Source organism: Notamacropus eugenii, chromosome 6 (genome assembly GCF_028372415.1).
Source record: "Notamacropus eugenii isolate mMacEug1 chromosome 6, mMacEug1.pri_v2, whole genome shotgun sequence".
Taxonomy (NCBI): Eukaryota; Metazoa; Chordata; class Mammalia; order Diprotodontia; family Macropodidae; genus Notamacropus; species Notamacropus eugenii.
In genome coordinates, this window is record NC_092877.1 from 214,323,556 (window position 1) to 214,338,833 (window position 15,278).

The following is a 15,278-nucleotide window of genomic DNA, read 5'->3' on the forward strand; positions in this document are numbered from 1 at the left end:
ATTTATACATTATAAATCAAAGAAGATTTTATAGTGATATACAGCCCTTATATATTCTAAAGTTAATCCATAGAGAGTTATAGGCTTCTTCATCCTTTCTTCTCAAAGAGGACCAATGGCCTCACACATGTGATGTCTTAACTTGCACCTAAATTGGATCTCACCAAGGCAGAGCAGCACAAAGTCATCAGGCTCCCTCTCTCTCCTTCAGAGTCGTTGGAGTCCAATGACAAGACAAAGGTCAAGACAACTGGTGATATTCTAGGATACAGTGGGTGACCTATCTAAACTAGGCCTTAGAGTGAAGAAATGACTTACTCAACATCATAAGGTGTTTTTTTAATTTAAATTTATATATTTTTAGTTTTCAACATTCATTTCCACAAGATTCTGAGTTCCAAATTTTCTCCCCATCTCTCTCCTCTACCCCCCACCTGAGATGGCATGCATTCTGGTTACCCCTTCCCCCAGTCTACCCTCCCTTTTGTCATTCCCCCCTTTTATCCCTTTCCACTTTACTTTCTTGAAGAGTAAGTTAGATTTCTATATCTGATTACCTGCATATATTATCTCACAGTTGCATGTAAAAACAATTTTTTTTAACATTTGTTTTTAAAACTTTTGAGTTCCAATTTCTCTCCCTTCTTCCCTTCCCATGCAGCCCTATTGAGAAGCAAGCAACTCCACATAGGTTATACATGTGTAGTTATGCACAACACCTCCATAATAGTGATACTGTGAAAGATTATATTTCCCACCATCCTATCCCACCCTCCAATTATTCTATTTTCTCCTTTGACTCTGTCCCTTTGCTAAAGTATTTGCTTCTGACTATCCCCTCCCCCAATCTGCCCTCCCTTCTATCTTCCTCCACCTTATTTACTCCTCCCTACTTTCCTGTAGGGTAAGATACCTAATTGAATGTGTATGTTATCCTCTCCTTAAGACAAATACAATGAAAGTAAGGTTCACTCATTTCTTCTTACCTCCTCCCTCTTTCCCTCCATTGGAAAACCCTCTTCTGGCCTCTTTTATGTGAGATAATTTACCCCATCCTATCTCTCCCTTTCTCCTCCCAATATATTCCTCTCTCACCCCTTAATTTTATTTTTTAGATATCATCCTTTCATATTCAACTCACCTGTGCCATCTCTCTCTCTCTCTCTCTCTCTCTCTCTCTCTCTCTCTCTCTCTCTCTCTCTGTCTGTCTATCTATCTATCTATCTATCTATCTATCTATCTATCTATCTATCTATCTCCTCCAACTATCCTAATACTGAGAAAGGTCTCATGAGTTACAAATATCATCTTTCCATGTAGGAATAAACAGTTCAACTTTAATAAATCTTTTATGATTTCTCTTTCCTGTTTACCTTTTCATGCTTCTCTTGATTCTTGTACTTCAAAGTCAAATTTTCTATTCAACTGTGGTCTTTTCATATAGAATGCTTGAAAGTTCTCCATTTCATTGAATGTCCACTTTTTCCCTTAAGGATTATACTCAGTTTTGCTGGATAGGTGATTTGTGGTTTCAATCCCAGCTCTTCTGACCTCCAGAACATCATATTCCAAGCCCTTCAATTGCTTCATGCACAGCCTGCAAGATCTTGTGCTATCCTGATCATATTTCCACAATACTCAATTTTTTTCTGGCTGCTTGCAATATTTTCTCCTTAACCTGGGAACTCTGGAATTTGGATACAACATTCCTAGAAGTTTTCTTTTTAGGATCTTTTTCCAGAGGTGATCAGTGGATTCTTTCCATCTCTATTTTATCCTCTGGTTCTAGAACACCAGAATAGTTTTTCTTGACAATTTCTTGAAATACAATGTCTAGGCTCTTTTTTTTTTTTTTCTTGATCATGAATTTCAGGTAGTCCAATAATTTTTAAATGATCTCTCATGGATCTATTTTCCAGGTCAGTGGCATTTACAGTGACATATTTCACATTGTCTTCTATATTTTTTTTCATTCTTTTGGTTCTGTTTTATAATTTCTTGATTTCTCATGAAGTCATTAGCTTCCATTTGTTCCATTCTAATTTTGAAGGAATTATTTTCTTCTGTGAGCTTTTGGATCTCCTTTTCCATTTGGCCAATTTTGCTTTTTAAGGCATGCTTTTCCTCATGGGTTTTTTGGATCTCTTTTGCCATTTGGGTTAGTCTACTTTTAAGGTGTTACGTTCTTCACTTTTGAGGGAGTATCCTTTAGCAGGATGTTGACTCAATTTTCATGATTATCTTGCATCACTCTCATTTCTCTTCCCAATTTTTCCTCTGCTTCTCTTACTTGATTTTCAAAATCCTTTTTGAAGTCCTCCATGACCTATGACTAATTCATATTCCTCTTGGAGGCTTTTCATGTAGGAGCTTTGGTTCTGTTATCTCCTCTGGTTGTATGCCCTGATCTTCCTTGTCACTAAAGTAAGAATCCATCATCTGTGTTTTTTGTTTTATGATCTTCACTCATCTTCCCATTCAAACACTTGACTTTAATTCTTTGTCAAGGTAGGACTCTGCTTCCAGTGGGGGTGGGGGTGGGGGTGGGGGTGGGTGTACTGTCCCAGACTTCAGGATATTGTATCAACTACTCAATCCCCCACTGTCTGTGGGCCCAGAGCTCTGGAAGCAGTCTCTGCCACAGCTGTTGCTGCCATCCCTACCCCCACTGACCTAGGACTGGGGCCAGGCACCATGCTCCACTTTCACTCAGATTCCACAAAGTTTTCCCACTGACGTTTTTGGCATGTATGCATTAAGTCTGGAAACTGCCACAATTTTCAATGATTCAGTTCCCTGAGGCCTGCTCTGGCCTGTCTGTGCTGGTGTGGCCCACGCAGGACAGCATTCCTTTCCTTGCCTAGTGTAAAAAACCCTTCCTGTCAATTTTCCAGTTTGTCTTGGGCTGGCGATTTATTTCACTCTGTCATTTTGTGGATTCTGTAGCTCTAGAATTTGTTTAGTCATTTTTTACAGGTATTTGGAGGGCTTTGGGGGAGAGCTCAGGGAAGTCCCTGCTTTCACCCCACCATCTTGGCTCTGCTCCCAGGCAACATTACAGAGTTTTCAAGTGGTATAAGATTTCAGCTCAAATAATTTATTCCAAGTTCAATATAATGTCTACTATGTTACGGACTTTGTGTAACTCAAAATGTCATCAGTTCTCTAATTTTGAATTATTCTTAGTTTATTTCAGTCATGAAATATGCTCACTTCAATAAATTCAATACAATCAGTCCCTGACACACTTTTTCTTTCTTTTTATAATTCTGTTGTATACTTCTAATACTTCTAAGTCTCATTCTTTGCCAGTAATCACTGATGAAAGAGGGAAGGATAATGGGTGGACAACATCATCTAGGTACATATGTGTCAACTTTGTGCTTGTACCTTCACAAAGTATAAGCTGAAAGTACCTCCCAATCTTCTGAATGCCCAAGTAGGGGCAAAAATTTCTATGCCACGCTGTTTGGAGGAAAACTACAAGAAGTCTCATTCTCTACTTGACCACAATATGTTTAGTGGAAATATTGTTTTCTCTTGTATATTCTTTTGTGAAATTCTTTGGAGATTCTATAACAAAGGATATATGTCATGTTGGATCAGAATGTGTTGAATGAATGAATAAAACTTCATAGTCCTACTGTTACAAAGTAAGGTATATGAGGCCAGAAAGTATTATGCCTTAGAAATCTAAAGACCTACAAACCACCAAGAACCATGACTCCAGGCATTTCTCTGAAAAGTCAAAACGCTACTAAATGACTTAATAAATGAGTGAGAAAAGAATTTATTAAGCCCTTATTGTACACCAAGTACTATACAAATATTGGGGATAGAATAGAAAACGAAGAAAATTCTGGCTCTCAAAGAGCTCACCTTGCACTAGGGGGAGACAACACATATAAGATGTTTCAGCTGCAAATCCCAAAACAAGGCACCAATTCCTCATCATTTACACTATACGTTTCTGAAAGGAATCCTTCTGTTAAATGATATGGTTATTTAGTATATAATCTCTTTTTTTAAGATAAACAAGATAAAATATCTTACCATGACCAAAGTTTGACATAAAAATTCGGTAACCTTCCATAAAAAGGGGGTACTAATTGCCCACTTTTTTCACCTTATTAAACCAGGTACAAAGAAAAACTGTAAATGGTAACACAAATTTAGAATCTTGAAGACCAAGGAGTAGCCATTAGCCTTGAGGGATGGCTTGAATGAGAACTAGGTGTTTTGAAGCATTTACAAGTCAAAGTCAAAAGAATAAAACTGACAGTGAACTTTTTGTTTTCCCATGAGATATACTTTTGATTTGGTCACTACAAATATCATACTACTAAATGCAGAGAAAGCTTTAATATTATTAACTAGCATCTAATTTAGTCATCCTGTAGTAATGATTACATACTTTAATTCAAAAAGATCTGATCACACTGCTCCTCTGAGCAAAAATATTCAATAGCTTCTTTGCTGTAGGATAAAAGTCAAATTCCTGACCTCTGCATTTTAGGTCCTCCACAATCTGACCCCAACCTAACTATACACTCCTATTTCACCTTGTTTTTAACATATTCACATTCCAGCTAACTGTATTTATATAAGCTATTCCCTGATCTTATCCCCCATTCTCTCAATTGAGGAATTATATAGTCCATACCTCCATCTAAAATATTTTCCCTCATATTGAAATTTCTATTAGTTTAAGATTCAACTTGGATACTAACTCTCCCATGAAGCTTTCCCTAGTTTTCCACTTAGAAATTTATCTTTAATCTTTCTACTTTTTACAGCACTTTCTTTAAAACTCTCTGTTGAGTCTGTAATTCATCTTGTATCCTTCTTAGATGTTTGCTTCTCTTATACACTCTATTAAACCATAAGTTTCTTGAAGATAACTTCTATGTTGTTGTTTGTTTTTGTAGTCACAGTGTCTAGCCTAGTGCGTTGGCTGTACTAGCATCTGATTAATGCCCATTGAATTCAATTGTTCTTTAAATAATATATCTGAGTATAATATTTCAACTTACAAGGGTAACACCTTCATCATTTTTCTCATTTACATTTCCTCCTGATGATAAGAGTTGTTTTATGTCATTCAACATACTCATGGGTCTCTGAAGCTTTATCTGGCGAAGTGACGTCAGATCCACCCCTGTTTAAAAGAGAACAAGAGAAGATCTTTCAAGTGGCAAGAAAAAATTAACAACAACATAAACTTCTCTGACCACTGGCTACCATAAGACATTCTACTTAGGCATTATCTGCTATTGTTTTCTTATGGTTGTTGATGTTGCTTATAGTTACTTAAAATATTGTTAAATGTGTTGTATTTCTCCAAGTAGACTGTATGTTCTTGTGAAACAGCCTATCATCTTCATAGTCTTTTTTGGCACTTAGCAGTGTTATATCTAGTAGATGTTTAATAAATATTGGTTGATTTTATTTTAAATTGATTAGGTAGGATAATGCGGTGATTAGAAAGCTGTCCTTCAAAGGAGGAAGACCTGTGTTGAATTTCCACCTCTGACAGGCTGAGCAACCATGGGCTGATGACTTCATTTTTCAGAAAAGTTAGACAATTCTCTAAGACTATAAATTACAGAGAAGCTCTTGACCTGCTTTTATAGGGAGAGTTTCCTCACCTGAGAGGAGTCTATACTATTGAAATCAACGGTCCTGTTATGTGTGTATGTGTGTGTGTGTGACTACACACACACACACACACACACACACACATACACACAAATATCCTATATCTATACATATTTCTATTTTAAATTTATAACAAAAATTGAGTGACAAAATAATTTCACTGAAACCCCTATGTAGAACAAAGTATAATGAAACAATATCTGCTCCCTGCGAACATAAAAGAGAGCTTCTCTCAAGGACACAGGAAGTAAAGTTTAAAAAATGTATGTTCAACTACACAGTGAACATGCTAGGTACAAAAAGAGAATGGCAAGAAAGTAATTCATCACAGTTGCACATAAAGAAAAATCTCCATATTTCATTCAAGTAATCAAGCTTAAAAAAAAACAAAAAAGATGTGCATACTACACTGAAGGTACTTTAAACTCCTTTCCTTTTAGCAATATAGAGAAAGAGGTAAAACAGAATAAAGGATATGCATGGTATCTGAATGGTTTCACTTTTTGAATACAGTCTGTTTTAAAGTTTTCTCCTTTGGGGAGAATAAAAGAGCAGAAAACTATTTTATATATATCAGGGCTGGACAATTACCATTTGCCATTTAAGAAAAATAGATTCTATAATGGACATTTAGGAAATGTACTAAGATAAAAAATCATAATTGTGTCCTCATCTTAAAATTCATAAATTGGAACGGTGGTCTAAAGGTTTGATGCATATTTCTTCCTCTTGATTCACACAGATTTTTCTCATATTTTAAACTGATTCTAAGTGGATGAATGAAATTTCTACTCCAAAGTCAGATCATTTTTGTAATTTTTCTAATGTGGCAAAATACATTATGCAGCAGCTCATAAGGTGATCAAAATAACTCTTAGTTATCACCTGAGACATCATTTTAAAATATGTTTAAAACTTGATCACAAAAAATTCTACAAATTGACAAGGTAAAATAAAGAAGGTATAAGTAGAAAATGGAATTCTACTTGTAAAATGAAAACATGAGGTAGTACAAAATATCTCCAGTTGTTTGTATATAGTTGACATCCACAGTAGGTTGTTTTTCCTCTATAAATATACTGGTGCCAGTGTAGAGGGAATGGAAATGAAAAATGAGTCTTGCATTGAAGGAACAGAGAGAAGGTGACTTTGGTTAGAGAGAAGTATGTAGGAGGGTAATGATATCTTAAAGAGGGTGGACATCCTATAGGTAATACAAAACCACTAGATTTAGTTGAATAAGGTAGTCTCATAGTTAGAACTTCATTTAGGGAGTTTTCCTTTGGTAGTAATACATAGACTGGAATGGAATGGGAAGGCCAATTAGGAGGTTGTTGCAATAACCTAAATCACAGGTAACTGTGGTAACAGTGAATGTCAAGAAAAGGCTTGTTTGTATTTTTGTCCTTTCTTCTTGAAGATGACCATGACATCAAGATGATGACATGACTTGCAGGTGACTTTGATTTGAGTGGCAAGATCCAATGCCTCTTTCACTGTAATGTTCTAGCCAGGTAATTCTTTTCATTCTTTCCTCCCCAGTGCTTGCCATGCTCATTCCTATGTCTGTACCTCGAATACTTCACCTGAGCACTTACTTCAGGGTTCAGTTATATCTTCCTATATGAAACCTTCTCCAAGTACTTTAGTTCACACTGATTTCAGCCTCCTCCTCCAGCTCTTATTATTTGTATGAATCAAAACCAAACTGAAATAAACCCCCAATTCTTCCGTTAATGCTTCCATTTGTGGATAGCTTTTGTTTTCTCCTAATTCAATATTAAGTCCTCAACAAGAGCTTAAATTTTTTAAATCTTATACAGCATTTAGTACATGGGGGCAGGTATGGCACTTTTTTTTTAATTGAGATATCAGAACCAAATTTTTAATAGGATATATTTATTTAATTTTATTTTTAAGAAACCCAAGTTTTAGTGTCATTTTTAATTATTATCTTCCTAACAACAACAACAACAACTTAATCTTTAATCTGCAGAACTCAGACATGGATAGTCCTAGTGTTTTTCCCCTATGGCATCTTTATTATTCACGACTATCCTTTCTGTTTCTGACAACCTTATCGACCAGTTGCTTTCCTCAGAGACCAGGTGGTTTGTCGTGCATTTGAAATGCAATATTCATGAAATATTCAATCAGGCTTCCTTGGTTATCTCATATTGTGGATCAGGACACCCAGGTGATGAACTAAGGTTAACTACTCATTCCATGTTCATTCACTCAACCAGTTGTAACAGTACAATTGGAACTTGTGACCACAGATTTTCCAACCTTTTCACTGGCCTCCTGGAACAATTATCTCTGACCCTACAACAATAATTAGCCCAGAAATATAGAAGAAAAATACAAAATTAAAACGTTAAAATAAATAATTGATGATATGATTATATAATGATGAAATATGAAAGTATAAAACAAAACAAAAATCTCTGCTAGGGTCATAAGTTTGAGGAGCCTTCAATGCCATGGAAAAAACAGAGAGACATCCACTAAAAGAGTACCTATAAGAAGACTAGAAAATAAATCAAATTACATAGAATTTGCAAAGAGAAAGTCCAGATGATGCAAATAAGTAGGAGGGGAGGTGACATAAACAGAGGACAGATTGTGAATTAGGTGGGGGAAAGAAACAGATGGATGGTATTGGCAGATGCCATTAAAACAATGATGACAAATGACATAAACAAAATTAAAAATTAAAGATGTATGAAGCTGAATTTGTTCAGGCAAATGTTTACTTTACAAATTGATTGTGACAACCAGAGTTTTGACTGATCATTAATTTTCAGCATCTCACTCTCATTTTTACCTTCCTTACTCTTTCCCTCACCTCTGTCCCCCCCCCCAAAAAAAACAACTAAAATGCAATATCACTTAATTTTTATTATTGGGTAATATATATGGCATAAATATATCATTTTTATTTTTACTACAGCAAAATACTATGGTGTCCTATGACATAAAACCTTCTAAATAACTAGGAAATAAATATGTCTATATGATCAAATCCACAATGAGATTAAAAGGCCATGTTAATGAATTACTATAATTTACTGGCAAGGGAAAACTCTTTTTTGCAAAGAATAATTAATTAACAGTAGCTCCTTAAAAGACAGAAGGGAAGGGAAGAGTGAGAAGAAAACTATGGAAACTATGAAACTAAAATTAAAAGTGCCAAAATACTTTGTGCAAATTTACCATTATAAAATGCATGAAAAAAAAAAAACTTTGTAATCTTGCAAGTTTCAAGATTCTAAAGCAAAATCTGCATAATTTTAAGTTTCATTCCCATTCTGATTAATGTAATCTATCTGCAAGAAGGTAGTATATAAGGAGGCATTCTGAGGGAATAAAGGTTTTCTTTTTATTCATATTGGAATAAAAATAAACTTAATTATGGAAAGAGGAAAAAGTGAATTCAGTAAAAGGTTTGGCCAAAGAATATTGACTACTTTTCTACTTCTTATTCTTTTAATAGTTGACTGAATTACCTTCAAAAGAAACACTTGGTCAATGTAGTTTCTCATTTTTTAAGGAAAGTAAAAATACTTACCTTCCTCTTACACTTTAACTGGGCTATATATTTAAAGTGTCCTAAGTACAGATTATTGTTATCCTAAGCGATGCCCGGAATAAACCTTTTAAAAATGTGTAGGAAGGGAAAAGCACAAGTGAGTCATGAGGTGGATGTGTTGTTCTGTTTCTAAGTGCTAGACTTCGTGGGCCCTATGTAGTCATGAGAAATATACAATTATTAAAAACCTTCATATCTCTTCCAAATGATGGGAGCAGGGTGGGGAGTAGGGAAGAGATGTAAAGAGCAATACACAAAAATTACTATGATTCTTAGACTTAATGTTGAGGGCCCTTTGAGGTCATTAAGTTCATTTATACTTCCTCTCCCTTTTTACTGAAAACTGAAGGTGTGGTCAGTCCACAAATTTGACAAGATCCAAAGAAATTCAGTGACTTGCCCAATGGAAAGTCCTTGAAAAAAATGGACTTTGTTGGTTGTTGACTTTCCATCCCCAGCTCCTAGTATAGTACTTGGCACATAATAGGTCCTAAAGAAATTTTTGTAGATTGATTGGTTGCTCAAAGTCAGACATGGTCTGTTCCATGAAAACTCGTTTTGCTGAGTGCCATACACTCTGGTGCCATACAAAGCAGTTGGACTTCATACAGCTCTCAACTTTCAAAATTCAGCTATAGCTCGCAATATTATGCATGTATTTCAGTCTACAAAAACCTGACTTTTGTAAGCTGCTAAATTTAGAGGGTTAGGAATTATTCTGTCAAAGACTCTACTTTTCATCTGCTGCTCCACTTGGTTTCATCTTCATAAAAAAAGATGCCACTCCCAAAATAAGCACATGACTTCTTAACTTAACATCATTCTGTTAATTTAAGCATTCATTGACACTGCCTTTATCCTCCTCCTCTCCACTTTGATTGGATAGCTAGAGAGCAGAGTACAAATTCCTCTCGATGTCTTGTTTTACAGAGAGCCCAAGCTAGACTCACTCCATTTAGCTTCTGCTGCTCTGCTTGGTTTCAACTACATAGTACAAGATGCAAAGTACCCTTTGGTATTCCCTCACCTCCTTTCCTTTTGTTTGTTATCTCCCACTTTAGATTATAAGATCCATGAGGGAAGAAATTGTCTTTTATTTTGTTAATTGTATCTCCAGTACTTAGCACAGTGCCTGGCACATAGTGGGTACTTAATAAATGTTTATTGGATTGGATTGGGGCATAATGCACCTAGTCAAGTTTTTTAAACTGAATTCTAGGATGTCAGAAAATAGAGATTTATTGACTGCTAGAAGCACAATTTGCCCTAACTTAAAGCAATTCATGTTAGGCCTATCCACTTCCTAACAGGATCTCCACTGGGCAGCCACTCTCTTATTAGCTCAAAATCCAATTGTTCTGGTTCACTTTGCCTTCCTATGCCTTTTACCCTCCCAGTAGAAAAGCATTATATTTGACCCAGTTCCAACCATCATGACCTTTACGTACTTGTTGAAACATCCTTCCATTGTTGGAATTCTGGCTTCCTATTGCTTTGCCCAACATGGGAGTCTGCCCTTATAAACAAACCAATAATGAATAACAGTGAGGACAAAAAACAAACAAAAAAACAACAAAAAATTCATTAAGAAGCGTTCTTTCATTTGCCTAATCCAGTAAGATGGCAAAGAAAGTATCCACAGCAAAAATACTCTTATAGAGATAAAAGCACTGATAAGGGAAAAAGGAATCTTACCATTTTCATCTAGATAGGTCAAAAGGATACAATTTGACTCTGTCCCTTCCACAGCATAATCTAGTGGTATATTCCCATTGACGTCTTGCAACAGGACATTGGCTCCAGCCTGGGGGGAAAGAGAAATAGTTTACAATGACATTCTAAAAGAAATCACTTTCATTTGAGATAGATAAATCTACTAGAGAAGTGAATCATTGGCATTTTTTTTTTTTTTTGCTCTATACTGACTTTAAAAACAAAGTGTCTTCTTACAGTCAGAGAATCATAGAAATAGATCTGGAGGAAAACTTAGAGTCCATCTAGTCCAGCCACAGCATCTTTTAGGTGAGGAAACTGAGGCTCCAGTTGGTTAAATGACTTGTTCAATGTTACAAAGGTCAGACTTCAGTAAGGGTTATGTAACTAAGTAGTCAGTAATCCTTCCACTATTATCCAGGATAAATGAAGGACATATAAATACATTACCTTGGGAAGATCACCAAACCTCTATGAAACTTGATTTCCTTATTAATAAAGTAATGGAATTAGATTAGGTAAATTCTAAAGACCCTTCCATTTCTAGAACAATGAATTGGTGAATTACTAGGATAAATACAAAGAAATTGGGTTTCTCATCTGTAAAATGGCAATATATAAACTACCTCTCTCAAATAGTTCATTTGAATAAAGTGCTTCTTAATCTTTAAAGTACTATACAAACATGAGATATTATTTGTTATTAAATATTATATAACATATTTTGTTATTATATATTTTCATGTTTTATTTTTTGTAATTTTTATATAATTACTTATATCTTCTACTAAATTCCTAATTCAATATCATCTTGGGAGAAGTGATACTAAGTTCCTAAACATCTTTTCAGATAATACAAGGATCTGGGCCAGGTCCCACCATACCGAAATGACATGGTATACCACTGAAGTGGGCTAACTACCCTCCTGAAGCCAACCTAACTTTAAGTAAGCTTATCTACAGAAGGCTAGAGTTTTTTTTCAGGAATCATAGATTCAGAGTTAGAAAGGACATTAAATATTGAATCCAGTTAAATATCACTGAGTCCTTCATTTTACTAGATGAAGAAAGTGAGGCTTAGAGAAGTGACTTGTCCAGGGTCATGTGGTTAATAAGGGTATGAGCAAGAATTTAAACTCCAGTCTTCCTGACTCCAAGTCCAATAATATAACCATTATGGTGACTAGCACATTATTGTTTTGTTCACAGCAACTCATAAAATTATCAAATTACAGAGGGGTTTTAATTTTCAAAGACAAAGGGAAGTCCCACACTAATGAAATAACAGACACAGAATAAGCAATTCATTACATAATAATAACAGCATTATTTTATCATTATGGTTATCCTTTGTTTACTGCTGAATTTTACATTTCTTTACAGGAAGCTCCTAAACTCCAAAATTTTCTCAATAATTTACAGGACCTGCTTTTCAGCAGTGCCATATCTCTACTGACCCCATGGCCTCCTTCCGCCCCACCACAGAAAAAAAAAGAAAAAAACCTATATTTAGGCTTCTGAAGGTGCCCAACTGATTTTTCCATTTATTACATGTGATCTACACCCCAAAGCCTTCTTCCAATCTCCTCCTAACCCCAACAAACTTGTGTATACTCTTATTGCCAAAGTGCTGATCAGAATGTCCCAAATCCATTTTTCATTGTTGAATAAGATAAAATAATTTCTCCCAGGCCACCAAATCCCCTTTCCTAACACATTCTCCTGCATAAAAATATTTTCCCACTAGAATAGTTCCTATAATGTTCAAATGTATGTCTCTATCTGGAAGAAACAAAGATCTTTTGCATATTCATTATGTAATACTATTCTTGTTACGTTTGTCCTTCATTCTCGAAGAAGACCATGACATCAGGGAGATGTTGATATGACTTGCGATTGACTTCGATATAAATGAGGGAGGGCTTTGCAAGATCACCAGCCTCACTTTCTCCTCCAGAGTCATCTGAATCCAGTGTCAAGATACTCATTAGGATAACTAGAGATGGGCCAGGATGCAATGGGAGACCTGGGCCATTTTAGGCTAAGGTCTTATCAGATTTCACTTTGTGTGATATATCCATTCAATAAATAGGCCTCTTTAAGTAGTTACTAAAGAGATAGCCCCTTTAGCAAAAAAATACTATTAATACTATTGTATCATATATATATATATATATAATACACATATATGTGTGTATATATATGTGTGTGTTATGTATGTGTGTATACACACAGAAGTGTATATGTATGTATATATATATATATATATATATATATATATAAAATTATTAATACTACTGCAGTCTTGGCATTTAGACTGCTTCCTGACTTGACATTTCCTACTATTCCGTGTCATCAGGCCTTCAGTCACTCTCCTTATCTGCAACCATAAACAAAATGCTTCCTTATTCAAAACTATTTAATACATTTACAAGAAGTTTTTTTTTAATTAGTTTTTAAAGGTGAGCTATAATTTGGTGCCAACAAAATACAGACTCCTTTTGTTTTCTGAATGATGTAAGGGCAGATAGTCAGTAGTTTTATAAGTTTGTAGTGAGAAGGAACCTTCCTTCTAACTTCATTTTAAAGTTTAGGAAGCCGAATTCCCATTGGCTCTAAACCCAGACTTATTTTCACTGTAATTTTATACTTAATAACATTCATGTATTAATGCTGTAATGTGCTTAAACTGTACTTGAAGACTTCCATTAATCTTTTTTTATGTTTCAACAATTTTGTTTTTTCAACAATTATAAAAAAATGAAAATACCATATTCCTATATCCCCAAGTAAGATCTGATAATTGTTTTTCCTCCTTTTGTTTCAGATTAGAGAAATATAATTTTCTACCATTTAACAATGATTCAGTTGCTCAAAGAACCAATTAAGCAGAGAGGAGACCATATGGCTTCATTAACTATTTCAATATAAATGGAGTGGAACCAATGTAAATACTCTATGGAGTGCTGATGTGGGGGAGCTGGTGGCGGCTGTGGAGAAGCAATGCTATTCACAATTCCAGGGCAGAAAAGAGTGTCTTTGGTTGCTCACAGATCAGAGTGCAGGTCAGGAAAGGAATAAGCACCTTTCCCTTGATTATATCACTTTGGAGAAACTGAGAGATATCTCTGAAAACAGCTGCACAAAACCTCTGAAACCTGGTTTAGTATACCTTCCACTTAACAAAGACCTCAAAAGTCAAGTAATTGACTGGGAAAATGACCAAAAGGGGGGAAAACAGAAGGTTACTTTCTTAGTTAAAAGGTATTTTCTTCCATCCTTTCAGATGAGGAAGATCAAACCATACAACCAGAGGGAGATCAAAATATAGGTTCCTACATCCAAAGCCTCCAAGAAAATGTGAAATGGTCTCAGGTCATGGAAGAGGTCAAAAAGGATTTTGAGAATCAAGTAAGAGAAACAGAGGAAAAATTGAGAAGAGAAATGAGAGTGACGCGAAAAAATCATGAAAAACAAGTCAACAGCTTGCCAAAAGAAACCCCCAAAATGCTGAAGAAAACAGCACCTTTAAAAACAGACTAACCCAAATGGCAAAAGAGGTCCAAAAAGCCAATGAGGAGAAGAATGTCTGAAAAAGCAGAATTGACCAAATGGAAAAGGAAACCCAAAAGTTCACTGAAGAAAATAGTTCTTTAAAAATTAGAATTGAGCAGATGGAAGTTAATGACTTTATGAGACATCAAGAAAGTATAAAACAAACTCTGGAATTTGATTAAATGAAAAGAATGAAAAAATAGAAGATAATATGAAATACCTTACTGGAAAAACAACTGACATGGAAAATAGATCCATGAGAGACAATTTAAAAATTATTGGTCTAGCTGAAAACCATGATCAAAAAAAGAGCTTAGCCATCATCTTTGAAAAAATTATCAAGGAAAACTGTCCTTATATTCTATAATCAGAAGGTAAAATAGAAATGGAAGAATCTACCAATCACCTCCTGAAAGAGACCTAGGAATATTGTTGCCAAATTCCAGAGTTCTCAGGTGAAGAAGAAAATATTACAAGGAGTCAGAAAGAAACAATTCAAGAATTTTGGAAATATAATCAGAATAACACAACATTCAACAGCTTCTACATTAAGGAATCAAAGGGCTTGGAATACAATATTCCAAAAGTCAAAGGAGGTAAGATTAAAACCAAGAATCATGTATCTAGCAAAACTGAGCATAAGTGGGAAAAACGAGCATTCAATGAAAGACAGAACTTCCAAGTGCTGTTGCTGAAAAGACCAAAGCTGAATAGAAAATTTGACTTCCAAATACAAGAATGAAGAGAAGCATAAGAAGTT

At 35.1% G+C, this 15,278-nt stretch overlaps 1 protein-coding gene across 1 annotated transcript in view; it reads right to left on the reverse strand.

Moving 5' to 3' along the window:
• MYO16 (myosin XVI) overlaps positions 1-15,278 on the reverse strand; it is an 884,880-nt gene that overhangs the window by 483,415 nt on the left and 386,187 nt on the right. The window contains exons 7-8 of the mRNA XM_072621988.1: positions 10,946-11,054; positions 5,034-5,158 (exon numbers count right to left, since the gene is read on the reverse strand). Of these exons, the coding sequence (XP_072478089.1) occupies positions 5,034-5,158; positions 10,946-11,054 (234 nt within the window). The remainder of the gene's footprint in view (positions 1-5,033; positions 5,159-10,945; positions 11,055-15,278) is intronic.